Here is an 18,956-nt window from a genome sequence, read left to right as displayed (position 1 = left end):
CTTTATCCAGTGGTACTTCTTCTCGTTTTATTATTCGGAGAGGCATAAGACAAGGTTGCCCAATTTCACCATTTTTATTTTTATTAGTTGCAGAAACCCTAAATCTTTATACTGTACATTGTGCTCAAATTAAAGGTATTGAAATAGGAGGTACCACATTAACTATCAGTCAACTTGCAGATGACACCTGCTTATTTTTGAAAAATAAAGATCAGGTCCCAGTTATTTTGAAGGCTTTTAAGCTGTTCTCTGATGCATCAGGTCTATTAGTTAATCAATCCAAAAGTGAAATAATGGCTATACACCAAATTGACGATTTAAGTATAGCGGGAATACAAGTTAAAAATACAGTAAGATATTTAGGTATTGTAGTTAATAAATCAACCTCAGAACGGATTACAGACAACTTTTCACAAAGACTACAAAAGACAAAAAATATCTTTAATTGCTGGCTTCAAAGGAATTTATCAATTCAAGGTAGAGTGCTGATCTCAAAAGCTGAAGGCATTTCCAGACTTGTATACCCTGCACTGTCTCTTTATGTAGATTCTAAGATGTGTACCACAATTGAGAAAGTTTTATTTAAGTTTATTTGGAGAGGCAAAACAGAGTATGTTAAAAGAAAAACAATAATTAGGAATATATCAGAAGGAGGATTAAATGCATTAGATTTTGAAACTATTAACAATATCTTTAAAATCAATTGGATCAAAAATTGTCTTCATAACAATAATTCCTTATGGTTCTCTATCCCAAATCTTATCTTTGAAAAATGTGGTGGCCTACACTTTTTGCTAACTTGTGATTTTAAGTGTTCTAAAATTCCTATTAAGATGTCAAATTTTCATAAACAAGCCTTGAATACATGGAAACTGATTTATAAGCATAACTTTTCCCCCCACTCATGTATTATCTGGAACAATCAGTATATTTTATTTAAAAACAAGTCCATATTTTGGAATGATTATGTTAAAAAAGGAGTAATTTTTGTTACAGACTTATTAAATCGTGTAGGGGATTTATATGATTACAATGAATTTATTAATAATTTTGGTTTAAAAATTACTTTGATTGAATACAAAAAATTTGTTCAATGTATTTCCCCAAAATTACTTCACCTTATTAAAACCGCAAAAATATATAACCATGTATCTGGCTCTCACCCAGAGCTTACTATTAAGGGCCTTTCTATCAAAGATAAAAAATGTAATAACAATTATATCAGGAATATCCTAACTGCAGATAAAAGTGTTCCTCCAATTGCAATGGTTAAATGGAAACAAGCATTCCCTTCATTCTTCTTTTCCCCAAAAATCTGGTCAGATATTACAAAATACATAATTCCTAATAAAGTAAAAGAAACAAATTTTAAAATATTACATAGATATTATCCATGCAATGATTTTATAAGTAAGTTTAAGGAAGGTTTTTCACCCTTGTGTTGTTTTTGTAAAAAGGAACCGGAAACAATTCTTCATTTATTTTTCAGTTGCAGTTACACAAAACAGTTTTGGTCCCAAGTTTCCTTACTACTTTTTGAAGTGTTTTATAAATTAATCAGTATAACTGAGCAAATGGTTTTTTTTACGGATTGCAACTCTGGATTCCTGGAAATGGACAAAATAGCAAAAATTCTTATTTTATTTGGAAAGTATCACATCCACAAAACAAAATGTATGCTGACTGTACCAAATTGTAAACTATTTTTCATTGATCTAAAACTTTTTTATGATTCCCTCACTGCTATACAAAGTAATACCAAAGCTATTAAGACATCTCAACTACTGGAAAAAATACTTAATGTACACGATTAATTTTTGTTGTTAATTCCATTGTATACTGTTTTATGTATAACTCTGTACATCCCTGTTTGTTCAATAAAAAAAAAAAAAAAAAAAAAAAAAAAAGAGTCAGTCAGCCTTTTCCCAAAATGATTTAATTGAAGTGCAATGCCATAAGGCGTGAAGATAAGTGTCTGGGGTGTTTTGTGTGCAATGCGAACATATTTCTGACGTGAAACCCATTTTAAATAATTTCTGCCCAGTTAAATGTGATCTGTGAAGCACTTTGTACTGTATACGTTGTACGTTAGCATTTTTAGTCATGGAAAATGTGTTTTTGCAAATTTGAGTCCTGAATGCAGCATTGGGATTAATAGATAAGTCTGTTTGCCATTTAGCGGTTGGTAGAACTAATGCGTTGTCTGATTTTGATATCCTTTTGTATATTTGGGAGACCAATTTTTTAGAGGGAGATATATTGATAAACTCTGAGATTTGAGGGGAAAGGTCTAGATTGATTGATTGGTTAGGTAATTTTAATTTAATTGATGATTTGATTTGTAAATATTCCAAAAAGCAATTACTCCCAATGCTGTATGTCTGGGCTATATGGGAAAATGGTGCCAGGTTATTATTTTTAAAGATATGCTGAAGTTGTGTGATTCCCTTGGTCCATGTGCGAAAGTTAAGTGGCTGGTTGTTAGCTAGGAAATCAGGGTTATTCCAGATTGGGGTGTATTTAGATGGTGTGAGTGGGGAATTTGTGACCTGATGAAATTTCCACCAGGCTGTCAGAGTTGCTTCTATTGTCGACATTTTAAAACAGTGATGTTTCTTGATTAATTGACTGTGAAAGGGTAATTCTGAAATGTTAATGTCTTTACAAATTGATTGTTCAATATTTGGGGATTTTCTAAGTATAATAATATGTCATCAGCATAAAGACTTATTTTATGGTGTATGTTTAATGATTGAATTCCTTTAATATAATTGTTTTGACGGATAGCTGCTGCAAGTGGTTCAATGAATATGGTGAATAAAGAGGGAGAGAGTGGACATCCTTGTCTAGTTCCCCGGTGTAGAGTGAAGCTGCGTGATGTTAGTCCGTTAGTAATCACAGTAGCTGAGGGTGAAGTGTAGAGAATTTTGATCCAATTAATAAATGACTCCCCAAAACCAAAACTGTGTTGAAATCACCTGCTATTATGACGGGGCAATTAGAAAGATTTGAAATGGAGGGAAAAAAAATCTGAAAAAAAGATGGGTCATCTGTATTTGGGCCATATAAGTTTCCTATCGTGAGTAATTGTTAATTGTAATGTTAATTATGACAAAACGTCCCTCTGGGTCTGTAATGGTGGTGTTATGAACAAATGATATTTTTTTATTTATTAGGATACGCACTCCTCTCTGTTTTGTGTTGTAGTGGGCAGAATATGAATGATATTGTGATGATTTGATTTTGTTTTGATCAAGTTCTGATAAGTGAGTTTCTTGTAGAAGGCATATGTCTGCTTGTAGTTTACTTAAATGATTAAAAACTTTGATCCTCTTTGCCTGGGAGCCGAGTCCACGGACGTTTCAGGATAGAAATTTGATTGATGACATATTTTTAAAGGATTACAAAATAAGTAGGTAAATATATTAGCAATGTATATTGATATACAAGTCTGTTTTACATAAATGTATGTATTTGAAAAAGTGTGAAATTTTACCTGTTTCTGTGTGTATGACATGACAAAATGTACACATTACAACAATGACCAAACAAAAATGACTTTAAATACCAACATAAAGTTTAAGGTGGGAGGGGGGATGAGACCTAGGTGCGATAACAAAACCATAATTTAGTGATATGAGGGAGATGAATAAAGAGATAAGGTAACATTCAAGAGTGATGCGTTCAAAAAAGCCAGGGGGTAATGTCCTTGTCACGGTATAACTGTCCATCTATGTATAATTTGTCCACTGTAATGATTGCTCGTTTTCCTTCGTTCATTTTTTGTTTTCTGATTGGAAAGAGTTTTTTTTCGACGTTCGAGAATGACCTTTGGGTATTGTTCGTTGAGTCCGTAAGTTGTACCTTTAAGTTGTCTCCCTTGTTTTTGTACCAGTTCTTTGTGTTTGTAGTGTTCGAATTTTGCAACGATAGGACGCGGTCGGCTGTTGTTATGTTGGGAACGGATGCGGTGGGCACGATGAAAGGTGATGTTCTGTACAGTTTCAGCTGGCAGTTTGAGTTGTTTTGTCATGAAATCCTTGATTAATTTTTCGGGGTCGTCTGGAGTTTGGTCCGGGATGCCTGTAAAAACTAGATTGTCTGTCATGCTGCATGCTTGTAAGTCCAATACGTTTTCCGTTATTGATTTGTTTTCTGTGACAATGGAGGTGAGTTGAGCGGTAAGTGCGTGAACTGAGTCCTTAAAAAAGTTATTTTCTTTTGTGAGTGTGTCAATCTGTTCTTGGCTGAATTCTAAACTGTGACGGATTTCTTTAAATTCTTTGTGAATGACTTCTATTAGTGCGATTCTTGTGTCGAGTCCGGAGAGTTTATTTTCAATTGAGTGTAATATTTCGCTTACCTCGGTACAACAAGATGGTGAGGGGGGTGATAAATTCATGCTTGAAGGAGAGTCGGGACGGGGTCTCTTGAAGTTTGGAGCGGGATTACCTTTTTTGTTGTGGTCTGTTCAAATCCTACATTGGCCTTAGCCATAGCCATCTCAAAGAAGCCAGAAGGCCCTCACCAGCAGAAATCCTAATTCCAGCAGCCAAAGGCCCGGCCTCAACCCAACCACATCAACCTCTCAAGCGCGAGGGCACAACCCAGCCACATTGGCTTCCTAAGGGCGGGGGCACTACCCAGCTACTTCAACTTCCCAAAGGCATGGGCACAACCCAGCCATTTAACCTTCTTCCTTCCAGCTCTGAGTTTCAATCAGCTTTCTCTCCCATTTCACTCAGCTAACTCATACCCCCCCCCCCCCCCCCCCCCCCCCCCCCCTTACATGCTTTATCGACCAGGCAGGAGCCTTGGGCTTAAATATCTCCAAACTCAGGGTTCTCTCCTAGGACAGCATGCCAAACCTGCTAATAGCATCAAGCGATATCTAAGTGTGAACTGTTGAAACACAAATAAGAAGAAACATAGGAATATTTGTGTATACTCTGTATTTTATTTAATTTTTTTTTTCAACAGGGGAACATGTGAAACAATACAATAAAGAAAAAATTCTGTCAAAACACTAAAAAACGCTTTTGCATGTTTACTTTAAAGGAGTGGTCCACTATGATATCATATTTTAAACTTTAGTTGATGTGTAATGTAGCTGTGTGAACATAAACAGCATCTCTGAATGTTAAATGCTCAAAGTTCAATGCAAAGGGAGACCTTGGTTTTTACAGAGTTAGCTTAGCAAAGCCTACAGTGAATGAATTTTGGGGACTACAAAAAATACTTCCGCCCCCTGAGAGATCACAAAAATTCGTTATTGCACATCCCACACTGCGCATGTAAAGGCCCGTGGCCAGAGACGCTGTAACGTTACTGCAGAGGGAGAAATGCCATCCTGCTGTTTCCACAGAGCAGTTCTGTTTCTGTATTTGGGCTTCCAAATGACACGACCCAAACACAGAAGTGCTTAGAGTTCAATAGTAATTATGTTCCAGAGAACTATAAAATGCATAGCAAGCATGATTTGACAAAACGCAGCTTTCAGAATCTCTCCCAGTTCAGTGCTGGATTCGGCTAAAATCTCCTCAAAGATGGAGCAAGGAGATGCTGTGAACTCTGTGAGGCATGACCTGTAAGTGTTTTGATTTGTTAAAATTGATCATGACATGTACATTTTTAACAGTATGTTATAACAAAGATGTAAATAGCGAGAAATTTTGTTCACCGCTAACGATTTAGCTACAAATCCATATTTATCAGTCAAACGGCTGTAAACACACACACCCTCACACACACATACACACACACTCTTGACCAGCACCTGCGTCTCTCTTTGTGAGACGGCAGAGTTTCTCTCTAAAGGCAACTTTCCCATGCGTTTTACAACTCGGACAATAAAGTCGCAAAAGATATGTGAACGATTCATGTTACTTACACAGGCATATTCCAAATATGCGTAAAAGACGTCCTGTAATGCGTTGATTTGAAGGGCACCTAGGTTACCCCTTTTTTCAGATTTAATATAAGTCTTTTGCGTCTCTAGAATGTGTATATAAAGTTTCAAATCAAAATACCCATCAGATTTTTCATTATACCTTTTACAAGATGCTGTTTTATACTGATTTCCAGCAGGGGGTGGTTTTGTCGTACTGCCCCTTTAAGACGAGTTCTGCCCGCCCACTGTTTCTACATGCCTCCTCCCTTGTTTGTGAGATACTACAGTAAGAACTAACCTTTACTAATCAGTATTGTGAAGTTGCATTGATGAGTCACACACAATATCGTTACAAAGTTAACGCGCGCGCACACACACACACACACACACACACACACACACACACACACACACACAAACACACACAAACACACACACACACACACACACACACACACACACACACACACACACACACACACAGATACTAACGCAGGCAGGCAGGCAGGCAGGCAGGCAGACAGACAGAGCGCGCTTAGCTTAGTTAAGGCTAACCTCAAGTACTGTGTGGATATCTGTTATGCTAATGTACAAAATAAACCTGATTTAACTTCCACAAACCGGGATTGAAGCGTCTTCTTTTATAATTGTTTAATTGTTCTGACGCGGCTGTGCTGATGAAGTAAAGCTGAAGTAAAACGCTGTAATTAATTACACACATACTCTATTTTCAAACACTTTAAACATGTGAAACTTACTCCTAATCACATTTGATGATTATTGCTGATCCTAGCGAACAGAACAGACCTTTTATTCCCGGTTGCTTTGCCTATGTCTGTCTGGTCTTGTTGACATATACACGCGACTACCGGAACATGTTAATGCGCGCAGCTGTCAATCAATTCGGTGGGCGGGGGGATCGCACACCTACGTAATGGTGCGATTGATTTGAAAACAACTCCAATTGGCCGACCCTTTTTTTGTAGCTAAATTAAAAAAAAAAGGACTGGGTGTGTTCATATCACCCCAGTATGATGGTCTATACACTATACCAACACACAGATCTGTCCAAACAGCTTGAAAAGTAGATTTTTTACCATAGGTGCCCTTTAAAAAAAAATACAGCAATGCTCTCCCAACTGGAGTGTAACATCAAAAACAAATCAATCCAGGCTCACACAGGTCTAATCTCACATCTTGTGCTTTATTTTGTCACCACAGAAATAACTTAATCTGAGCATGAGAGAAAAAGAACAATACATATCTCTCCCACGCACATGCGCTTCTCGTGTTACAGATACTTCATAGTATTCACACGCACACACATAAACACTTAAAGGAGCCGCATCCCATTTTTACTCGTTACAAACACGTGTTGACTGACTGACTACACAAAACAGGCGTGCTTGTCCGGGCATGACGTGGAGCCGATCGGCAAATCACAGCAACATGATGATGACCAATCAGAGTCACTTGAGGGCGGGCCTTTTAGAGGAATTAGGAAATATGACGTTTTTATGTTAGCTGAGTAGCTGTGTATAATCAAAGTAAGATATATGAAAAAATAAAACAATTTCCTTCAAATGAAACATGAGTACACATTGCTTTACATCTTATAAACACAACCAAGCCTTAAAATTACATTCTGGACCACCCCTTTAAAAACACTGCATTCAGGAGCAAGATAAATTATTTATAATATTTCCAAAAATTGGATATCAGGGATGAGGGATCAGGGATGAGAAACACTACTTTACATGTAAGTCAGTTATCACGTAAGTTTTGTATGAGTTGTGAAACATTCATCTCACAGATCCACTGAAATCTTCTGTCACATTGGATATCAAGCCACCCTGAAAAAGTAGGCCATTCTTTCACTCTATCAGCAGACACTGCACAGTTTTCTCTAGTGCCTCCATTTGGTTCTTGAGTTGAAGATGACCAGAAGCTCAAACTACAAATCAGAATCAAATGTTTTGTGCTGCGTTCTGCATGTTATGAAAATGACTGTGAGAATTATTAGACAATAATTAGTCCAATTTTGTGATTTCTTACCGAGAGTTCAGTGTGCTGCCATCAATCCATTTCCATGTGCCCTCAGTAACACTGTCATTCATACCAATCCAGACTGCAGCTCTATCAGAAAATCTGTTAACAAAATCCTAAGCACATGAGACAGATTAATATCAGAAACTGATCATTGTGTGTCATCTGATCTGATCACTTATCGTCTAAATTTTAAAAATACAGACACGCACACAAACACACTCTCACTCACTTGTTCTTCTGAGTTGTTTATGATGATCAGGTCTGCTCCTCTTGCTATACAGTCACGTCTGCTCTCATCCAGTTTCATTGTTATACTGGACTTGTAGTAAAAGCTGGACTGATTGTAAGTCCATCCATCTGTTAACAGAACAAGTAGAGCTTTTTATTCCCATTTACACTCAACTGGCAGATTGTACTCAGACTTTATATATAAATGTACGCTCAAAGATACCACAGCCTTCTCCACCATGTTTTAACAGGGCTTGCTGTGCAGAAAAAATATTACACAGATTAAAGAAAAAACAACTTTACCGACAATCTGAATTTTTTTCAGCAGATTTTGATTCTTTACTTTTAGCTGGTCATTCTCAAGCGACAGATTCCTGATGTTTCGAAATAACTCTTTTCTCTCTTCTGTGAGATTGGTAATTTTGGTTAGTAACTGTGTTCTCTCTTCGGTGAGGTTGGTAATGTTGGTCACTAACTGATTTCTCTCTTCTGTGAGGTTGGTGATGTTGCTTAGTAACTGTTTTCTCTCTTCTATGATGTTGGTAATGATGGTTAGGAACTTGTCTCTGTCTTCTGGGATGTTGGCGATGTTGGATCGTAGCTGGCGTCTCCCTTCAGTGTAGTTTGTGTTGTTTGTATAGATGAAGACACTCAGCACTATGACAGCAGTCAGCAGAAGAAAACACAGCAGCACTAAACGCACTAGAGCTGCTCTGGAGCTTCTGTTTTTGACAGAATTGCTTCCTAAAGATAGCAAACAATACAAGAACATAACTTCTGTAATTTAAAGTTTATTTTAACTATGTAAAGTAAATGTATCTGAGTTACCTGTGTGTTGAGGTGTTTGAGTTTCTGATATTTGAGTGTTAAAGTCCTTTGTATTATTGCCATGCTTCATGTTTCTTACAGCCTCTGCAGTGATGTAGATACAAGACATTTCCAGTGTTGTTTAAATGGCTACAGCGTTTTAACTATGAATCCGTATTTGTAAAAGCTTATAAGTAAACCTGAGTATCTGATGTCTCTTCTGAGGTGGATGTTTTTTTCTCCTGATGTATCTTTGTGTGTCTGTAGTAATAGTTCTTGCATTTATATATATCGTATAAAAGGAACTTGCATGTTATAGGAAGTTAGAATGTCAACTTCCTAATGTCCTCTTACATTACAGAATGTTGAACTTAAAATAAGGGTAGTTTATTTGCAAGCTTGATAAATAGTTGCAGCTCAAGAAATGTATTATTATTATTATTATTATTATTATTATTATTATTTTTATTTTTATTACTCTTGTCAGGTAAATATTTAAAAAGGCGTCACGGTGTCGAATTAGGTACCATAATTACCTCCCAACAAGAAGGTCACTGGTTCGAGCCCCGGCTGGGTCAGTTAGCGTTTCTGTGTGGAGATTGCCTGTTCTCCCCATGTACGAGTGGGTTTCCTTTTGGGTGCTCTGGTTTTCCCCACAAGTCCAAAGACATGCACTATAGGTGAATTGAATAAGCTAAATTGGCTGTAGCGTATGTGTGTGTATGCAAGAGTGTATGGGTGTTTCCCAGTGTTGGGTTGGGATGGGCATATGCTGTTTAAAACATATGCTGGATAAGTTGGCAGTTTATTCCGCTGTGGCGGCCCCTGATTAATAAAGAGACTAAGCTGAAAAGAAAATGAATAAATGAATGAATGAATGAATGAATGAATGAATGAATGAAATATTTAGAAAATTAAGTCATGTGTTTGAGTAAAACAAAATTTGTTTTATTTTGTTGATATTTCCTATAAATTTAAAGCAGCACGGCACATATATTTTTCAACCTTAAAGGGCCATGAAACCCCCTCGTTTCAGCAGGGTGTTTTCACACCTCCACTTTGGAAAAAGTCAGAAAAGTGGGCGTGTCCAGCTCTGTTTAGGGGGGAGTGTCGGAGGAACTAAAGTGGGAGGGTGTGGGAGTGTCTATTTGGGCACGCGCGAGTTTCAGTCAAAATACACACACAGGAGAAAGTGATGGTGTTTAACCTACATGGACATCTGTAGTGGAATTATTTGCCAAATTATTAAATGGTGGACTTTAACTGCAGTTTGGCTCTTTCATTCAGGGAATTCATTGATGTCCCTCGCGACAAACAAGATATTTGATTCGAGGATCTGCTCTAAGCGTGTATTTTTCATGCAATGTTTGATACCGCACGGCGAATGACAGAAAAAAAAACTCCGCATTTCCCGGAAACTTAGATGCACACGGCAGGTAACGTCAGAAAGCCTCGTGTGTTATTCCGGTCACAAAATGCGGTGCTAACATTTCTGCACTCAGTGCAATAGTTAACTTAATTCGATATGAACAAACTGAATATACAAAGAGCACTGGTCGCTCACTTACCAAATCTGTAGAGACAGGACAATCACCAGCAACTAGAGCCGCGTCTTTATGAAGAGAAGACTACATCCGGAATCCGGATCTCAGCGTTTGCAGATGAGAACAGCTCTCAGGTAAACAATAATCCCCCTTAGACACGTAAGTTATTGTTGTCGAGCGTCGTGTACACTGTTAATCCACACGTGATCCAGATAAGCTCTCACAGATAGAAAATGAAAACGAAACTTAACGGCAGCAAAATATAAAAGCAACACTTCACGCTTGTTTTGCCAACACAACGTGGCGTCTCTGTGGTGTAAACACTGTGACAGTAATGAATATTAATGAAGTTGCACAATAGAGCGCGCTGATTGGTTTGAACCAAGCCTTACTCATGCATTAATGCATCACACTGTAAGACGTAATAAGACACACTCTGGCACAGACGTCCAGTCTGCACGCTGGAATACACGCTATTATGTCATGACCGTGACGCAGCTTCAAAAATTTGTTTCAAACAGGAAGTACGAATTTGCTTGAAATAACGCAAAAACAACCAATTTACACTTTTTAGTGAAATATAGATGTCCTAATAGTGTTTTTAGCAGTGTGGGACACATATACGACTGTCAATAGCTCAAAAAATGTGTTTTGGTGTTTCGTGACCCTTTAAAACAAGGTCTCTAAAATCATATCAGTGATATAATAACTAAGTTGTATATTAACTAGATTTATTCTGCTATTGGATATGCCTCCTGTTGCTTAAAATCATGCAAGAAACTTTGGGTCAGTGACCTGGTACACACAGCCATCCATCCCACAGCCCTGTCCCACACAAAAATCACTTTTAAAAGTGTTTTAAATGCAGTTGTGTGGCAGCATTCTTTGTATACAGCCAGCCTTTAATGATAAAAATTAATCAACTATATTTTTATAACAAAACTTGATAAAAACAGTCTGCAAAACACATTGATTGATATTATTAATTTGTACCTGTCATTAGAGGGGGATAGCCCTGCCCATTAGTGACAATCTCTCCCTCATTAGCATAAACAGACCTGAGTGAAAAGCAGCTGTCCACCACTAGAGTTTTCACCTGCTGAAGATAATATCAGTGATTAAGAGGATAAATGTGGAATTTTAAGATGCAAAAATGCACACAGTAGTCTCTGTCTGTAGTCACTGTAGTCAGCCTTCTTTTTTAAATCAGCTGCTCTGCTGATGCATAGGCATTTTTAGCCCCGCCCTCTTTTGAAGAGAACATATCTAATTTTTGCAGAAATTTTGGTTTCAATATTTTTATTGCAAAAAACAGAAATGTGCGCACATCCAGAAAAAACTTGAAGGCAGGTGCACGATCAAAAAACAAACATAAGTAGCAAAAGATTCAAAGTAGGTCGGCACACTGCCACTTTAGCTCTCAAAAAATTTTATTAGTCAAAATCACAAAAACACTACGTTTCGACCGACATGGTCTTCATCAGGTAAAGCGTTGCAAATGGAAGTCCTCCAGAAATAGACAAACAGCTCTACACAGCACCTGCAGTCAATTATCACAATCAGCTAACAAGCCGGTAAACAGGAACAATTGCATACAATAATATACATCTTAAACAATGTGAAAAACATGAATACAATTACAAACAGACATTCAAAATACAAATACAAATTCTCACTATAGAATTCCTCGGAGACAGTATTCTATAGGCTAGATAGATATAGCACATCACACCTGCACAAAATCACATCACTCAAACAAAGCCTGTAGACCTAGGGGCAAAAAACATTATGTACATATTTAGTATACAACAATTCATTCATTCATTCTCTTGTCAGCTTAGTCCCTTTACCAATCCGGGGTCGCCACAACAGAATGAACCGCCAACTAATCCAGCAAGTCTCTACGCAGAATCACTCAAAGTCACCGCATGCAGGAAAAGTTTAGTTTCTCTTGTGAAAAGATGATTAAGTGTGCGTTTTACATCTTCATTTGCAGCAGAATTGTTGTTTAATCCAACAGTTAATTCATATTTGTCTAATATTCTTCTGTGGCGGCGATATATTGATGATATTTTCATGATTTGGTGTGGCTCAGAAAATGATTTGCTTGTTTTTCAGCAATTTTTAAACCACACTAGTGAACATCTTAAATTTACTATTGAGTTCAACCCCTCGCAAGTGAGTTTTTTAGACTTGCTGATAATAAAAGATGGGAGTAAATTGGTGACAGATTTATATAGAAAGCCTACTGATAAAAATACATTTTTACATGGTCTGAGTTTCCATCCCACTAAATTAAAGAAAAGCTTGCCAATTAGTCAGTTTAAAAGAATTCGACGGATCTGTAGTAATACGGAAACGTTTGAAAAACAACGTAAGGAATTATGTCAACGTTTTTATGATAGAGGTTATTCTACAAAATGGATTAAGGAAGCTGCGGCCCGTTTCGAAAATATGGATCAAAAAGAAGCCTTGGTTCGAAAAACACTAAAACCTACTAACACACGGATTTCTTGTATTATTCAATATTCGGCTTTAAGTAATGAGTTTGCAAATATAGTACGTAGACATTGGCATATATTAAATTCAGACCCTGTTATGAGACACTGTTGTAAATATCCTCCACGAATTGTTTTTAAACGAGCTCCTAATGTGCGACAAATGATAGTGAGAGCAGATCAAGGTTCCGATCGGTCGGATAATCCTTTCTCAGTCCCTGAAGGTAACTATAGATGTGGTCAATGCGCACAGTGTAATTTTACAACCAAATGTCAGTTTTTTAGTCATCCACATTCAGGTAAGCAATTAAAGATTAAAGGTGTGATTTCATGCAACACAAAAAATGTGATCTATATGATTAAATGTCCTTGTGGTTTAGCCTATATAGGTAAAACAAGACGGTGTTTAAAAACACGAATTGCTGAACACAGAAGTAATATACGATTAAACGATCAACGAAATCCTATCGCCGTTCATTTTAATGCATTGAAACATAATCTTGCGACTTTGCGATATATTGGCATTGAACAAGTGAAGGTGCCGAGAAGGGGAGGCGATGTTGACAGACTTTTATTACAGAGGGAAGCGTTTTACATTTACACACTAAACACTTTATCCCCGAGAGGTTTGAATTTAGATTTTGATTTAAAATCTTTTTTGTAAGTGTTTGTGCATTCTATATTGTTGTATACTTTTCCCAGAGATGGGTTGCGGCTGGAAGGGCATCCGCTGCGTAGAGACTTGCTGGATTAGTTGGCGGTTCATTCTGTTGTGGCGACCCCGGATTGGTAAAGGGACTAAGCTGACAAGAGAATGAATGAATGAATTGTTGTATACTAAATATGTACATAATGTTTTTTGCCCCTAGGTCTACAGGCTTTGTTTGAGTGATGTGATTTTGTGCAGGTGTGATGTGCTATATCTATCTAGCCTATAGAATACTGTCTCCGAGGAATTCTATAGTGAGAATTTGTATTTGTATTTTGAATGTCTGTTTGTAATTGTATTCATGTTTTTCACATTGTTTAAGATGTATATTATTGTATGCAATTGTTCCTGTTTACCGGCTTGTTAGCTGATTGTGATAATTGACTGCAGGTGCTGTGTAGAGCTGTTTGTCTATTTCTGGAGGACTTCCATTTGCAACGCTTTACCTGATGAAGACCATGTCGGTCGAAACGTAGTGTTTTTGTGATTTTGACTAATAAAATTTTTTGAGAGCTAAAGTGGCAGTGTGCCGACCTACTTTGAATCTTTTGCTCAATATTTTTATTATCAGAAAATTTCACTGACATTTACTTGAAAATACACTTTTTGTAGACGTAAACATAAAACTTGCATTCAAACAATTAAAGATTTGAAAAGTAAATAAAATAATAATTGAAAACAACAGCAACGACCAAAAACAGTCATAAAAATATTAATTACTTAATACTGATAAATAATAATAATAATAATAATAATAATAATAATAATAATAAAATAAATAAATAAAGACACGCATTCCACCAACCAACCACCCACCAGTGCTATCCAACAGTAAACATAGGTACTAAAGGCATAGTAAACATATTAATTACAAGTTTGTAAAAAGGAAATAAAAGGGGACCAAATTTTGCCATATAACAGAACCTTGTCTATTAAAGTATATCTGATTTTTTCAAGATGTAGTGTACCTGTTAACTCTGTCAGCCATAATTTTAGAGTTGGAACTTCTTTTTTCTTCCAAAACAAAAGGATGAGTTTTTTGGCAGAGATCAACCCATATGAGACAAACTGTTGTTGTACCCGTGTAAGTCTCAAGAATTCTTCGGAAACTCCAAATATAATTAATATAGGATCTGGTTCAATCGGAAAGTCTAGTGTAGCTGAAAAGACTTGAAATATTTTGTTCCAGAAACTCTGTAATTTTGGACACATAACATAGGAATGAGACAGGTTGGAATCTAAGAACTGACATTTGTCACACACTGGGGACACTTCTGGAAATATTTTATTTAATTTACACTTGGAATAATGAAGCCTATGAAGCACCTTAAACTGTATGAGACAATGTCTTGCATTAATAGAACATTTGTGAACCAGTTCAAGACTTTGTTCCCAAATTTCACTTGGAATTTCTACTGCAAGTTCTTCTTCCCAAGCAGATTTAATGTTCTCCATAGATGGACTTTTCATCTGTTCTAAGCCCTTGTGAAGCAAGGAAATGGTACTACCATCTCTTAAACAACTTTCCAGAAATGTGTCCAGATACATAGGTGATGCTGTGGTATAATTAGTAATGTTAGATTTCACAAAGTCTCTTATTTGAAGGTATCTAAAAAAAGTGATTAGAATGAATCTCTCACACAGCTGCTGAAATGAAGCAAATTTTCCATCTACATATAAATCCCCTACTTTTCGCAATCCTACACTTTTCCAAAACTCAAATGCATTATCTAACATCGAAGGGCGAAAAGCGGGGTTAGCTGAGATGGAGACCAAAAACGACATTTGGGTAAATTTAAAATGAGTCTTTAACTGTTTCCAAACACGAACAGAATTATGAATAACAGGATTATGATTATAAAATGACCTAGTTATACCTTTAGGCGATAAAAGTATTGCATTGATTGATTATGGGAGACATTCTTCCTGCTCCAAGAGAAACCAGTTCTCTCCCATTGAAATAAAGTTTGTCCATGAAGTCAGAGACCTCAGGTTTGCAGCCCAATAATAAAAAAGAAAATTAGGTAGGGCAAGCCCTCCTTGCAATTTGGGTTTACATAGGTGGTGTTTAGAAAACCTATGGGCTTTATAATTACAAACAAAGGGAATCAGGATAGAGTCCAGGGGCCTCATGTATCAACGCTGCGTACGCACAAAAACTTTGCGTACGCCAGGTTTCACGCTCAGAATCGCTCACGTTTAGATTTACTAACAATGAACTGAACGTGGGAATGTGAGCAGGTTCACGGCAGCTTTCTGGCAGGCGTACGCACATTTTTTGTGCGTGTCTGTTTTATTTCCATTGGCGACTCCTAGAGGCAGTTGTGTTAAATTCTTCTCTACAAAGTGTCTGATCCTTGCAATGGCAGCTGTATGAGACAGGTTCATCTAGTAGGTATGTAAGATTTCCATACCATACAGTTGAGCAGCTAAACATTAAAGCACAATTTGCAGCGGTCGCCTGTTTTCCCAATGTAATCTGAGCTATCTACTGCACGCACATTGCTATAAAGACACTATCTGAAGATGAATTTGCATGCGTGAATCAGAAACATTTCCATTCAATAAATGTGCAAATAAAATATGATGCACAAACTTATTGATGATTCCTACTTGTCTTTCTCGTGATAAATAGTGGGCAAAATCTGATATGTAGCGGGAAAAAAAGAAGAAAGAGTTCATCAGACGCTGGATTCGAACCGAGTTTATGCTCGAACGTGTCAGTTCATGAACACATGCGTCGTATGAACTGCGCCACTGAGACTACTAAGGGTAGTGCAACATTTTATAGATATAAACCACACTATTTCTTTCTTAAATGCACTCAGTGCGATGTTCAGACCCAACTGTGTTAACCGTATCAGCTAAACTCTCCCACTCTATTTTTCTCTTTTGTTGTTAATTCCGGAGAACAAACTTGCAAATAACACCGCTTTTCTCCGGTCTACCTCCGAAAGCAGCACCTCCAATTCACATTCTGTTCAAAGTTTCTCTTTTTGCTTGATTTTGCTGTTGCTTTTTCGTTGGGTTTTTCCATTAGCATAGTCATTAGCATATTCATACGGGGGAGGAGGCAGGGAGGGGTTTTGTGCTCGTGCATGTTGCGCTCAGTTTCACGTTCATTCAGATGTACAAAAGAATATGCGCGGGATTCGGCGTACGCAGTGTTTCATACATCTGAATTTTTTTCTGCGTACGCACATTTACAGCTTTGTGCGTACGCAATATTTTAGTAAGATTTCCACGCAAGTCTTCGTACATGAGGCCCCAGATCTTTGATTTTAGCAGATATTTTGAGCTGAAACGTCACATACATACTCTAAGGGTGACTTTTATATTTTAGTAGTTTATTTATCACATGGAATAAAGAGTTGACTAAATTACAGGAAAAACTATATTCTGTGGACATTAAAGTACAACGTATAAACCTATTAAATATTACTTATTACTATTAAACTGCTAAACATTATTAACTGATAAACCAGAAAAAAAACTTAAACTGTATGGACAAAATCAAATATTAATATAAAGAATATTATTTATTATTTTTTGAATAATTATTTATATTTATATTATTATTTATTAATTAAAAGCACAGATAAACATTTTATTTATTTTTAATTCGTTTAAAAAAAAAATAAATAAATATATATATATATATATATATATATATATATATATATATATATATATATATATATTTTTTTTTTTTTTTTTTTTTTTTTTTTTTTTTTTTTTTGAAGAGGGGTCCTCGTCTTCCTTCTTTTTTTGTCCTGGGCAGATCACATGCTTGATTTACATAGCACTTTAAAAATGTTTCTTCGGAACTTTAGAGGGGCTGAAGAACCCATTTTTGGCGGACGAACACTGATTTTAATTACAATTAATTAATTAATTTATTTATTTATTTATTTATTTATTTATTTATTTATTTATTGTTTATTTATTTGCATAATGTAACAAATAATGTTATAAATGCTGTGAGGTGAGTTGGAGGGATTTTTTTCCCTTTGTTATTATCAGGAAAAAAAAATGTATAAACTTTACAACTTCTCATTCCATTGTCAGATGATCAAGCACAGAAGACTCACGTTATGATTTGGGGGAAGCAAATGCTCTTAATTACTCTGGTATTCAATTGCTCAATGGCATGTGATTCACGGGTTCATTTAAATCAAGCAGACATTGAACGCACACAGTGTCAGACATTCTTCTATATTAGAGAATTGTTCTAACTACCAGCCTGTCAAGATTCTTCATCATAGTCGCTTTGTTCTGTGTTTTCAGAAATGCCAAACTCAGCAGGCAAGCTAGCTAAAAACTATTATGTTGCTATACTGTCAGGCAACTTTTCCCTCCCCTCTGTCATTTACTTTCACTGCCTCTCTCAGAGCAATTTCTCCCACCTGAGGTTTTAATTGTCGGAGCAACTATAGCGACGTGACAGAAGTCATTTTGTGGTCCATTATGTTTGTATGCAAAAGGCAGGCCCAACAATTAGCTTGTCAGGGAAATGCATTGTTCTACACTCCCAGTTGTTAAAGGTAATCTTCTTGAAAAATGCACTTTTTGCTTCCGTCATCAGCTTCATATGGGTTATGTGTTTCTTAAGGAGCTATACTCTTACAAATGTTAATCAGTATTTTTTTATTAGAAAATCTACTTGTATAAGATTATTATAGCTAAGGACTACAGTACGTGTTTGGCCTAGGTAAAAAAAAAAAAAAAAGTATTTCCTCACATTTGTCATTTTAAGATACCAAATACACAAATTACTGCACTTTTTAGGGACTACAAATTTGAGTCCGACTCTAATACTACTGTCTAATACTACTGAATACTAAAATTCTAACTGCCAATTAAGAAGTTTTAATATTTTATTAGTATTTTCTGTTCATTTGTTTAATTAATGTTTAATATATGATATCAAAACCTATGAGCAAACACATAAAGAAACACATGTAAAGACATTCGTATTTCATATTTTTTATATAATTAAATCATTTTGCAGGATGTAATGAAAGGCTTAAAGTGTTGTGCTGTTATTTCATAAAAATAACAAGTTTCCAGAAGTGGGGTTTCCTATTTTATGTGGTTTACAGTTGAATGCAGTGAACCACAAAATGGAGGAACATCACTTTACTTCTGATGTCCAAAATAATTGTAAATGATGATAAAGTTTTTAACCATTTGTGAACTGAAGCATTTCATTTCATGGCCTGTTGAGTTTT

The 18,956-nt window shown here is 36.3% G+C and overlaps 2 protein-coding genes across 23 annotated transcripts in view; one reads left to right on the top strand and one right to left on the bottom strand.

Moving 5' to 3' along the window:
* cadm2a (cell adhesion molecule 2a) overlaps positions 1-18,956 on the top strand; it is an 877,490-nt gene that overhangs the window by 653,091 nt on the left and 205,443 nt on the right.
* Positions 7,078-9,231, bottom strand: LOC110438856 (uncharacterized). Its single transcript, XM_073914726.1, has 6 exons — positions 9,175-9,231; positions 8,996-9,079; positions 8,471-8,911; positions 8,169-8,296; positions 7,946-8,052; positions 7,078-7,844 (listed from the first exon to the last, which is right to left on the bottom strand). Exons 2-6 carry the CDS (start codon positions 9,063-9,065, stop codon positions 7,655-7,657), a joined length of 936 nt encoding a protein of 311 aa, XP_073770827.1. The 5' UTR covers positions 9,066-9,079; positions 9,175-9,231; the 3' UTR covers positions 7,078-7,654.

Source organism: Danio rerio, chromosome 10, assembly GCF_049306965.1.
Source record: "Danio rerio strain Tuebingen ecotype United States chromosome 10, GRCz12tu, whole genome shotgun sequence".
In the NCBI taxonomy this organism is placed as follows: Eukaryota; Metazoa; Chordata; class Actinopteri; order Cypriniformes; family Danionidae; genus Danio; species Danio rerio.
Note: the sequence above shows the minus strand (reverse complement) of the source record. Positions and strands in the feature narration are given on the sequence as shown.

Excerpts from the sequence above, each read along its gene's own strand:
- LOC110438856 (XM_073914726.1), bottom strand. The coding sequence starts at position 9,065 with ATGAAGCATGGCAATAATACAAAGGACTTTAACACTCAAATATCAGAA. Across the intron at positions 8,297-8,470 it reads GAAAAAAATTCAGATTGTCG|ATGGATGGACTTACAATCAG; the intron begins GTAAAGTTGTTT and ends TTCTGTTAACAG. Across the intron at positions 8,053-8,168 it reads TAAACAACTCAGAAGAACAA|GATTTTGTTAACAGATTTTC; the intron begins GTGAGTGAGAGT and ends TCATGTGCTTAG.